The 12,052-nt window shown below is 39.4% G+C and overlaps 1 protein-coding gene across 3 annotated transcripts; it reads left to right on the top strand.

Annotated features, from left to right (window-relative positions):
- Positions 1 to 2,188: 2,188 nt before the first annotated feature.
- On the top strand, positions 2,189 to 4,755 carry LOC113325969 (18S rRNA (guanine-N(7))-methyltransferase RID2-like). 3 transcript variants are annotated; one of them, XM_026573792.1, is made up of 7 exons: positions 2,189 to 2,406; positions 2,506 to 2,637; positions 2,766 to 3,097; positions 3,195 to 3,423; positions 4,026 to 4,082; positions 4,275 to 4,324; positions 4,411 to 4,665. In XM_026573792.1, the coding sequence occupies exons 4-7, from the start codon at positions 3,415 to 3,417 to the stop codon at positions 4,589 to 4,591; spliced, it is 297 nt and encodes a 98-aa protein (XP_026429577.1). In that variant the 5' UTR covers positions 2,189 to 2,406; positions 2,506 to 2,637; positions 2,766 to 3,097; positions 3,195 to 3,414; the 3' UTR covers positions 4,592 to 4,665. The 3 variants fall into 3 exon arrangements, 2 of the variants coding, with proteins under 2 accessions (XP_026429577.1, XP_026429578.1); XR_003348209.1 differs by lacking the exons at positions 2,189 to 2,406; positions 2,506 to 2,637; positions 2,766 to 3,097 and having other exon boundaries at positions 3,217 to 3,286; positions 3,368 to 4,082; positions 4,411 to 4,755; XM_026573793.1 differs by lacking the exons at positions 2,189 to 2,406; positions 2,506 to 2,637; positions 2,766 to 3,097 and having other exon boundaries at positions 3,206 to 4,082; positions 4,272 to 4,324.
- The last annotated feature ends 7,297 nt before the right edge of the window (positions 4,756 to 12,052 follow it).

Below are 12,052 nucleotides of genomic sequence, written 5' to 3'. Positions count from 1 at the left end.
TTGCTTGAGTTTCTTTCCATGTATCTCTGTGAATGTAAATTTTGGATGACTTAAAAACACATCAAATGGAAAATGATCCTATAAATGTACACATCAAATGGAAAATGATCCTATAAATGTAAATTTTCATGAGCATTAAAAGTTTCATACTTGATGTACAAGTTCAGAAATGCGTTTTTCAGCTGAACATCTGTATGAATATCCCAAGGGTGTAAATTTTTGATAGGGGCGTTTTTTGAAGGGGTATTGGGGACAAATGATATGTCGACACGTGTTTTTCATATCAATTGATTCCCATGAATGATATTGGTTACACGTTATTGGATCTTTTGATGGAGATGTTAGATGAGCGGTGGATTATGGTGTTTAGAAGATTTTGGTAGATTCTGAATATACTGGATAATCAAAAAAGTATATAAAAAAAATGCTGGATAATATATTTGTAGTTGCTGAAAACAGCTGGCAAGATCGTGTTGAGATTTTGGATTGACTCGTCCAAATGGAAATGGGATAGTGGGGGCGACATTTTAGCTTTTTACAGCCGACGTGGTGGTGCAATGGACGTGGCCTTGCGGCCGGTGACGGAATTTGGGGTGGGGAATTAGCCAAAATTTATTGCACCCCCAAAATTCTAAATACAACCCATTTTTCATTTTTTCAAAGGCCAATTTTGTGGGGAATTTTTTTTAGCCAACCCTAAAATTTGATTTTTAGTCTAATATATTTGATTTAGCCCACCCAGAATTTCAATCCTGTTTCCGTCGCTGCTTGCGGCTGAACCGGCATAGGTGACTAAGGTCGGTCATTGGGGCAACTTCCAAATCTTTATTGCACTTCCCTATTTCGCACTCCATGGAGATGTTGTATTTGGTTGGTTACTACAGTCTTGTGTTGTGATGGTTATATATTGTTCTTGGGGAAAAACATTGTAGCCAAAAACGCGTCGAAAGTATGAATTAATTTGGCATAAGTTATGTAAATCTAAGAATTTAGGTGGGTTAGCCTTTAAGGATCTAGAAATGCTTAATGATCTAGCTTTACTAACAAAGCTAGCTTGGAGAGTATGTACTGAATCTTCTCAGTTATGGGTCAAGATACTTCGACCAAAATACTTTAAGGACACTAATGTTCTTCATTATACAAATAAGAAACGTAGTGCTTCTTAGGTATGGCAAGGAATTGAGAAGGGGCTTAAAATTGTACAGAAATATTGCTTCATGGAAGTGAACAATGGTAAAAGAACGTAGTGAACAATGGTAAAAGAACAAGAATATGGAAAAATAGATGGGTCTCTGGTATGCATCAGCCGCCTACATGCATATTTCTTTCACTTTTGTGTCTGAGCTAATCCTACCAAATACAAATTCTTGAAACATCACTCTGGTTAACCAGCTATTTGATACTGTTACTGCTGCTCGCATTACTATGATGTTCTTAGGTACCAATCTAGAAAAAAAAATTATCTGGATGCCATCCAAGGATGTCAATTTCTCAGTAAAAAGTACTTATAACATGTTGTCTAAGTGTCAAAATGATGGTCAAGTTAATGGTGTAGCAGTTCCAATCAGTATCTGGAAGTCACTACGGAAGTGTAAAGTAGCACACATAGTTAAATTTTTTTTTTTTTGGAAATGCATTCGTCACATTATTCAAACCAGAAGCAAGATTTTTAGATACAACCCAGACATTGACACTATCCGTGGAAGTTGTGGAAGTGCAGAAGAGACAATTGAGCATCTTATCTTTGAATGTAGGCATGCAAGGGCCGTATGGAGAAGTATCAATGTAGATATAGTTACAGTTAATTCCAGTGCTATCTCAGTGTCTCAATGGTGTACAAGTTGGTTTCAGTCCAACCAAAACACAAGAGAAGAACATTGGTTGTACACCACTACACCAAAATTCAGGAATTAGTAACTAGAAGTCGCAAAATCTTAGCCCCTGTTGCGAATTTTCAGTTGCAAAACTTTTGCAACAGCTTAAGACAGTTACAAAACTCGCAACTGTTTAAATCCGGAACGATTCGCAACTAAATTGGTTTGTACGTGTGCGGCTCGTGAGTGTGGCTGCACACACATTTAAGCTGACTCGATTTAGGCCCATTCAGATGTGAAACTGACTCGGGTTTATCCTATTATTATCATCGAACTCTATTCTATCTCATTCTCATCTCTCTTCCTCTCTCGTTCTCACTTATCATCTCTCATTCTCTTTTGTCATGTCTGAAATTCGAAGATTTCAGAGATATCAAATCCCAAATCAAGCCAACCTTTTTATTTTCGCCTTAGGGTTTGAGGTTTACATACAACAGTTGTTTTAGGGTTTAGTCTCTGTTATGTAGTCTCCAAAAACTCTCAAGAGCAACAGCACAAAGAAGATGAAAATCCATAAACTTCTCATTTCCTTGTAAGTATAATATGTATCTCGCTTGATTTCATCCCTATGTTTGATTTTTGATTCTGGGTTTGGTTGAATCTGATTTGTGTGAAATCCCTAAATTTCTAGGGTTTTTGAGTTGAGAGATCGTGAAGAGGATTGACGTTTTCCTCGTCAAAGAGTCTGGAAATGGAAATCAAATGGTTCAGTTCAGTAAAGAACCTAAAAATCTCTGCAACGTTAACACCTTCAAACACTCTGGTAAGAAAATCAACAGCTGGTCTTGTACTTTTGAGTTCTAATTTGGGTTTTGTTTCGATTCTGTTGTTCAGATTTTAGGGTTTTTGTTAATGATTTGTTGATGTTGGTGGTAATTTGGTGTATTGTAGGGTTAGCTACTGCAAAGACTATTTCATTTCAAGCTGGAAAAGATTCAGGTGTTGTTCTGGCTACTATCAAGACTAACAAACAGAAATACCCTTAAGCTTTGGTGCACAAAACTGTCATGAAGCTAGGAAACAGAGCTCGCATTTTGGATCACTGGAATTCAAGTTTAATAATCATAATTCCTCCACATATTTTTATCAATTCTAATCAAATAGTTTGATTTCGTTTACTAATTCTAGTCGATTTTATGGTGTAAAGGCAAAACTTTCTGAGAGAGTATTAAAGCTTCTTGTATTGCCCGGGGATGATGTTCCGTTGCTGCTCCTTGATATTGGCAAGTTCATGTTTGATACTTAAATTTATGATTTTATTAGTAGACGACTGAAGTTTAGAATTAGTTTTTGATTGTTTACTTTGTGTTTTGTTTTTAGGTTGTGGCTCTGGACTAAGCGGAGAAACATTATCTGGGAGTGGAAACCAATGGATTGGTTTAGATATATCTGATTCAATGCTAAGTGAAACCGTCAGTTTTTTTTTTGGTGTAAATTTGATTTGCTTGTGCTAGATCTTCATTTGATTAATCTAAGTCTTGTTTTGATAATAGATGTTGCGTTGGAGCGGGATGTAGAAGGTGATCTTTTGCCAAGGGATATGTGTCAGGTAAATTTTCTTGTTTATTTTCGACTCAAATTTCCGGCTTGATGATTTGTGAGTCATAGTTTGCAGTATTAAGGATTAGGTAGCTCAGGGCTGCAGATTGGACATAAGTGCCGAAACCTCAGTACAACCAGCCTCTAGTTTTCTCAAAGTTCACAAATATTGTTCTGAGAAACTATTATTGTACATTGTAGTTCTTGAACCAATGGTTATTAAATATTTGTAGGATTCCTATTCATTTTTAGTAAATGAAAGTTGAAAGAATTTTCTGATATTTATGTATTTGTGTAGGATCCTTCTAATATTTAGAAACTTACTTCTTGTACTTCCCAAAAAACAAATGATAAATTGTAGATGCCAATTGCTATTATTAGTCCCTTTTAACCATATCAGGTCTTGTTACTTTACTTTGCGATAGCAAGTCTGAGCTGTATGATAGCTCTAAAAAGAAGATGCATTGCTGCCTATATATAGAATGGTTGGGAGTTGGGACTGGGTAACCTTCTTAACCACCCTTTACCATGATCGTAAGTGTTCCTTTTATCTTTCTATAAATGTTTATTAACTATTTGATGTTATAAACATTTGTCGCTTTTTGGTTTCAGGACTTGGGTTTCATGGATGGAGTTATTAATGGTGATATTAGCATCTCAGTGGTGCAGGTTGGAATTCTAACCTCTTATGTGAAATGTGCCTTGTTTCTGGATCATTTTTATGCTCTAAAGATTAATCGCTTGGTTCAGAATTGGTATAATGTAATATGTATTTTGGTGCATGCATGAGTTGGACAATTTTTATTTTTCGAATGCTTTACTAACTGACTTTAATCTGACTTGTTGTCGCAAATCAAGCAGTGGATTTGCTATGCAGATAGGTCCTCTCATAATCGAAGACTGAGATTGAAGTATGTCTTAAACTGGTTCTTTTTAACATCTTATTAAGTTTATATTTCATGTTGACTTGTATTGAAATGGTGCAATTTCATTGCAGGGCATTTTTGGATCATTATATCGGTGTTTACCCTGAAAGCAATGACCAGCTTGAATTGATCCTAGGATTTGCTAAGCGTGCTGGCTTTGCAGCTGGTATGGTTGATGACTCTTCCCTACATGTAAATTTAGGACGATTTATGAGGTTGTTGATGGTGGTTTTTAGCTGGTTAAAATCGTAAAACCTTGCATCTGATGTGACGTCACTTTGTAAGGAAGTGGAGCCATGAGTGTCAACCTCTTCACTGGCATATTTATTGAGCCGTTCAATATATTTACATGAAATTTATCCAGAATGACGCATGTAGCAACAATCCCAGATATTCTGTAAATTTTGGAACCTTGGCTATATTCACTTAATATAAGTTTCTTTGAATGCTTTCTGTGCTATGTTCCCCGGCTGAACCCTTAATGTTGATATGACATGACGCTTTGTGTTCACTCGTAGCAAAGTAGCACGAATTTTCAAGTATCAAGGATAAGGTCTTTGCATAAGGTATTCAATCATAAAGCATGCTGCTCTCCGGAAATGAACTTAAAAGAACTCTGTATCAACACATGGAATTCAATCAATTATCCTGAGTAAATTGCAAAATTTAGGGTTTTGCGCCTAGAGCAGTATATTCTTGTCGAAATTAAGCCTAGGCAAACTAGGTAATTAATCCGCCATGGATTAGCAGATGCAAAATCTTTCCCAGAATCAGAAAAAAGGAGCCGCAGGATAGGAGCAGAAACAAAGAAAGGCGTGGCCATGCCTTAGGCCAACTGACGCCATTTGCTATTGGCCACGCCCCATCCTAAACCGGGCCTATTTCTCCCGACCAATCAGGTCGCCTTAAACTCGCCACACGCACATAAGTTGTGGTTGGGCCCATACTTGCCGGCCCTATTTCCTATCGACCAATCAGGTCGCACTAAACCCGCCACGTGCACCAAAAGGGTGGCCACGCCCATGCTTGGCCGGCTCCCTGCTTTCATTGACCAATCAGGTTGCTCTAAACCTGCCACAACTTTAAAAAGGATGGAAATTGTGTCAAAATGTTATCTTGCCAAGTTGGCTTTTCAAAACTATGGCAACATGCTAACGACATGTTAAAACATGCCAAAAACAAACATGCCAGGTGCACATGCCAAACGGCGTGCCAAACATGCTAAACGCGCATACCAGGCGCACATGCCAAAAGCATGCCAATCGCACACGCCAAACAGGCATGCCAAATGCACATGCCAAACGTACCACCTACCGCATACTACATGCTATACACGCTAAAAAGGGTTTTGACATACCAAACCCTAATTTAGGTAAAGTTGTCGTGCTAACCGAGCCAAACAATGTTCCACGGAACCTGGGGATCAATGTGGCCATTAAAACTGATGTTGCCACACCATGTTTGAATCTAACACCAACGTGCCAAAAATACAGCGGGCATGGCTACGCCAAGCGCCACATGCACCATCGTGCCGCTGGCATGCACAAACTATGCCATCCATGCCACAACGCCACTAGCATGCACTAAGGGCGCCACTGTGCCACTTCCAGGTGCCAACGGAAGGTAGCCACAATCAACGGCTACCCTTTCCCATGAGATACAATCTCAGCCATCCAAGTTTTCCACCAAACTAACAGACTCGCGGCGCCTAAATCTAGTGGTCATGGCTACGCCATGCGCCACTTGCACCACCGTGCCACTGCCATTTACGAGCCATGCCAGACATGCTGCAATGCCTCTGGCATGCACCAAAGGTGCAATTGCGCCATTACCAGGCGCCAACATAAGGTAGCCATAATCAACGACTACTCTTCCTCATGAGATGCGATCTCAGCCATCCAAGTTTTCCACCAAACTAACAGACTTGTGGAAACTTTTAGGCGACCCGCCTCCTAAATCTAGTGGCCATGTCTAAGCCAGGCGCCACTTTCACCACCGTGCCACTGACATGCACGAGCCATGCCAGCCATGCTGCAATGCCGCTGACATGCACCAAAGGTGCCATTACCAGGTGCCAACAGAAGGTATCCATAATCAACGACTACCCTTCCTCATGAGATGCGAGCTCAGCCATCCAAGTTTTCCACCAAATTGCCACACTTGTGTCAACTTTTAGGCGACCCGCCGCCTAAATCTAGTGGCCATGGCTACGCCAGGCGCCACTTGCACCACCGTGTCAGTGACATGCACGAGTCATGCCAACCATGCTGCAATGCCGCTGGCATGCGCCAAAAGTGCCATTGCGCCATTAGAAGGCACCAACAGAAGGTAGCCATAATCCACGACTACCCTTCATCATGAGATGAAATCTCAGCCATCAAAGTTCGCCACCGAGCCGACAGGCTTGTGGAAAGTTTCAGGCGACTAGCCAAGACAAGCCTAATAACATCGCATGCTATTTTCCTGCGGCAAGCTCTTGATTTTAACTTTCCACACGTAGGAAAGTGCTACATGTTTTCCACGAAAACACTCGAGATATCAAACATGTCACAAACTGCGGGATACTCATCAGGGTATTGGTCTGGCGGTTTACAGCGTGCGGCGTGCAATACGCCCATTACAAGAAAGTGTCATGAAGAAGGGAGGTTAGTAATGGCAAGAAGTAATGGTGTAAACGTTTCCTGCATCATGGAAGCATAAATTCTGACGTTACACGTTACTCCACTCTTCCACTACTCAATCATTTCCACTTCCTAAGAGACCAGGGTACGTTTTACTACGACTTGTATAAATAAGTTTCACCTATTTCCACTAAACAACAAGTGTTGGTCAGGAGCAACACAGTATCCAAAAATCACCTGATAGATTTTCATTCAGCTAGCCAGTTCTACATTCTGATACGAGTCACAAACAACCACACTTTCAGAATCAACGATTCTGGTCTCTATACTTTCTTCTCTTCCCTCTCTAAGACCAACCCTTCTCCTTCAATTTGTGACCGAAGCAAGCCTGGAACAGCCATTTCTTGGTTTAGGCCAGGATTGTACAGATTGATCTCTCGAATCAAAAGTACTCCCGTGCAGTGCATTATTTAGGATTTAGATTTGTTTCTCATACATACACATGAAATTACCAAAACCAACAGAAACCGTTTTCACCATCAAACAAATGTTTCTATAACAGACCTTTAAAATCAATTGTAAAAGTATTGCCTTTTATTGACCCAAATATTGGAGGCACAGCTGATCCTGATTTATGGGTTACAATACTTGGTAAGAATGGGTAGGTCATTCTAGAGTCACTAAGTCTTTAGTATTTGATTTATTGATATTTTCTTTCGCTAAGTCTAAGATTACTTATTTCCTTTTGTTGGAGCAGGTGGTTGAAGGGGAGTTTCCACTTGCTGCATTTTATGGAGGGTGAGCTTAAATTCAGAGTCTTTTTAGTTGTATGTTAATTTTTTTATTGTGGCCTTGATGTCTTTCTGTTGGTATTGTTTGTGCAGGGAGGAGATTTCTTGATACAAAGACCTTGACTGTAGAAAAAGAAGATAAAAAACAATCAATATTTACGGGTCTACACAAGTTAAAAGGTATGATATACAAAGAAAATTATGTTGTGCATGCCATAAATAGGAAGTCGGGCAAAAGGTGAATAGATTCCATGTGGCAAGGTAATTCTCTTCATAATACTGTATGTTTCTATCCAGTTTATAGTTATAGTATTTTTAGAAGAATTGAGGTTCCTGAATAAAGTTTTCTGAATCGACTGAGGTTTGTAGGAAACCACCAGCATTGTTCCGCAACACTGGCAACCAAACAATGGTCTTCTCAAAGAATGATACATATATAATGTCCGCAACCGGTGGAAAGATATCATTATTTAACATGATGACTTACAAGGTGAGTGGAAAATTCGTGCACTGATGTACAATTTTCTGATCATGCTCTCATTGCAAACTTTTCCAAAACTAATGAAATCATTAAACATACAGGTAATGACAAAATTTGTGCCACCTCCACCAGCTTCAACATACGTAGTGAAGTCATCCAATGTAGTTTTTGAGTATGTTGATGGTTTCAGGAGGCTTGATAGGCGATCTTCAAGAGATTCTACAAGGACTGATTCATTTCCTTGTCAGGCTTCTCCCTAAATCTAAGGTAATGATAATCCTCTTTGTATGCTTAGTGATTCTGGTCATATTGGTTCCTGGGTTCATGATGAGATTGGCACACATGGTTGGCCTTTTCAACCGCTACTCGTTTGCAGGGTACAATCGAACTAATCTGTTAGCACTTAGCCTCTTTAACAACTGCAACAATAGCAACTTGTATTACAGTAAACAACAATGAATTCCTAGTACCTACCACAACAAGAGATTCTAATACTTTGCTACAACAACAACAACAGATTCTAGTGATGCAAAGCATATTCTAATACCACAACATCGGTAAGCCTTGACATGTTATGAGATTTTTCTTAATTCATTATACATTAAGACAAATCCTCAAGATAAAAATGAAGTTGAAATTTGCGAAATTTTGGTTCACTTTTGCATGAGATTGATTATGAGTTTTGACATACTTTCGAACTACTTCTTTTTTGTAGATATCTGGTCACATCATCCTCTAACTGAACAGGCTTTATGTATCTGGATTTCAATGTGAGAGTTCTTTTTTCTTTAAATAACTTTGTAAAATCACCTTGGTGTGATATATATGAATTTATAGATATATCCAAATGACAATCCTTCATATGATTTTTGTTATGTCTTACATTTTGTGTATATGGATGGAGTTCATCGTGGTTTTGTTGGATTAATTTGAGTTCTAAATGAACATGGGATACCTGATTTTGTTTCAGGGAATGTTGCTGGTCAAAACCAACCTATTTTGGTTTTTATTTTTTTTGGTGTTGCTTGACCTGGTTTTGACCAGTCAAAACCAGTCAAAAAAATTTCGCAACTGCAGTAAACTGTTGCGACTATCTAATTTCGCAACTATTTGATCTTTTGACGTTGCAACAATTCCAAACCATTGCGACCAAAAATTCGCAATGACAATGAAACCGTGCGAAAAATTGCAGTATCGACATTCGTAACAGAGAAGAACTGTTGCAATCCCAATTTGCAACCGCCGCATAACGTTGCTAATCACTAAATTTGGTGTAGTGCATTGTGACGGACCGGAAAATTACGCCTTTGGCGTGTTGTCCCGCAGGCCGTAACTTCCCTCGGTGCGCCATGATGAAGCTACGATCCGGGCCTTAAGGCTAGTTAAATGCACGTCCATCCGCCCTTGCAGGCATGCTCCTGGAGCATGATGCAGCTAACTTAGCTTCCACACCGTTCCAACTCACCCTTGTTCCGCCAAGGGTTTATTAAGAAAACCAAAAACCTTCCTAAAACGGCAAAAACAACCTTTTGAGGCCCTAAACGAATAAATTTGGCTAAATTCTGGTGACCATGTGGACCTATAGATCGACATGTCTTGATCCTTGGGCTGTTTCCCATCAAAATGGACTCCTCTTGAGCTAAATTACGACACTCGGGTCCTTAACTTCCAAATAATCCAGCGCGCGTGCTATAACTTTCTCTTTGTAGGTTGATAGGAAGTATGAGCATCCACTTGATGGCATGCAACTAAGCCTCATCAAGCTTGACCAAAATCATCTCTTGCATCGATCTACCAAGATTAGATGATATGAATTAGATGATATGAGCGACAAAGTGATGGACCGGCAATGCTGCAACTCATTGCGGTTTCCAATGTACCCTTCCCTACTCTAAAGGGATCAAGCACAGACCGTAGTTCATCCACGAAGGGACAGAAGCTTAACCAACTCGTTTGCAAGGCCGTAGCCTAGCAAAAAATGGTAATAGCCTGGTCCGTAGGCCATTCCGTCAAAATGCACAATGATTATGCATCACTGGGTCCGCGACATGGCATAGTGATGCCTAAGCATCAAACGCCCTATTCGCAAGGCTACGCAGCTATAAATGAGGCTTCGGCATCATTTATACTGTTCCGGCTAAGGTATGAAGCTTACTTGGTACATAGTCCGCATATGCACCTTCAACCAAGTACCCCTCCCTATATATGTATTAATGGAATTTCTACAAGTATGTTTAGGGGAGTAAATTGACATGCTTGATTCACTGTCCATTCGCAATGATTGCGTTACTTCGCAGTGATTGTTTTATTTCACAATGATTGTGCTCATTCGCAAAGATTGTTTTACTTCGCAATGATTGCGTACAATGCTTGCGCAACACTCGTTTGGCCAGCTCTCTCTGGCCTGATGCACATTGATTGTGCGATATTGGCTCTAGGCCAATAACTTTCGTAATGCACAATTATTACGCTGCAAGCTCAAGGCCACCTACCCAACTGGCCTAATGCATCATGATGATGCAACATTGAACCTTGGACAAATGCCAAACATAATGCACCATTTTGGCGCGACATTGACCTTAAGCCAATCTACCGCGTACCACGCAACAAAAGTTTTAAATGAAGCTTCATCTCAGGCCATGACGCATCTTTTAGCATGCACCATGCTAAAAACACATGGTGTTACATGAATGCTTATGATTGGTAGTTGGATAATATGGAAAAACAGATACGACTCTATCTTCCAGGGAGTGTCTCTAAATCCTTTTAACTCCATGCATAGGATAAACTACTATCTGAATTTCTATTGTCCTAATAATACCCTGCATAATTGTGTTGAACCTAGTAACTTAACACCTAGACTGCATGTATCACACTAGAAACCCCCGGATACTGGTATTTTTAAATTTAATGTAGATGCTTCCTTATGCACTGTTACTAACGGAGCTGGTACTGGTTTGATCTTTCGAGATTATACAGGGATTTGTGGAGGGATCAAAGGAACATTCTCAACAGATTGCATAACTCCAAAAAAAGCAGTTAAGGAAGCTTTTATGGGCCAAAGATTTGCAAATGAAGAAAATTCATATTAAAGGAGATGCCAAATTAGTCAGTCAATGTATTACAGATGATTATTACTTCACTCACTGGGAACAACGTAATATCATCAAAGAAATAAAACATTTTAGTACTAGTTTTGAGTTATGTATTTTTAGTTTTGTCAGCAGAAACAACAATCAAGTTGATGATGCTATTTCAAAACTTGTCAGGACAGACAATGTCAATCTATTAAGTTCTAATAATTTTCCTTCAACTATTTATAACTTTCTAGCCAGAGACCAAAACTTATCGGTCGTCTAGTTCATTACTTAATAAAATTTTAGTTATAAAATAAAATCTATCCCGAGTTAACTAGGTACATTTAATCCAAAAGTTATTTAAAATACAGAAAATACATATATAACATTCATGGTATTTGGTTGGTTACTATAGTCTTGTGTTGTGATGGTTATATTATTGCTCTTGGGGTTAACTTTTTCTTGGGATACCAATAAGATAACAATGGGAATAGCGTGGAAAGTATTCCACGGGTAAAGAAGCAATGCTAGATGTACCGGGATTATACCCTGGGAAATAGCCCCTGGGGCCCACCTAAAGAAAAATAGGGGTGGATTTGGTCCCCACCAAATTTGTTTCAGTCGGGAGATTTCTCAGTTGAATAATCTCGGTAAACTTATCTTTATTGGGGGTGAAGTATATACCTGGCATATGATTGCAATCGATAGCGGGGGATCTAGGGTTAGTCGACCACTGGCTCCGC

Source organism: Papaver somniferum, unplaced genomic scaffold, assembly GCF_003573695.1.
Source record: "Papaver somniferum cultivar HN1 unplaced genomic scaffold, ASM357369v1 unplaced-scaffold_10, whole genome shotgun sequence".
Lineage (NCBI taxonomy): Eukaryota > Viridiplantae > Streptophyta > Magnoliopsida > Ranunculales > Papaveraceae > Papaver > Papaver somniferum.
The sequence above is the reverse complement of the archived record's forward strand: the minus strand, read 5'-3'. Positions and strand labels throughout refer to the sequence as shown.

Coding starts and splice junctions, on each gene's coding strand:
- LOC113325969 (XM_026573792.1), top strand. Junction 4,083..4,274: donor TTAGCATCTCAGTGGTGCAG/GTTGGAATTCTA, acceptor CAAATCAAGCAG/TGGATTTGCTATGCAGATAG. Junction 4,325..4,410: donor AATCGAAGACTGAGATTGAA/GTATGTCTTAAA, acceptor ATTTCATTGCAG/GGCATTTTTGGATCATTATA.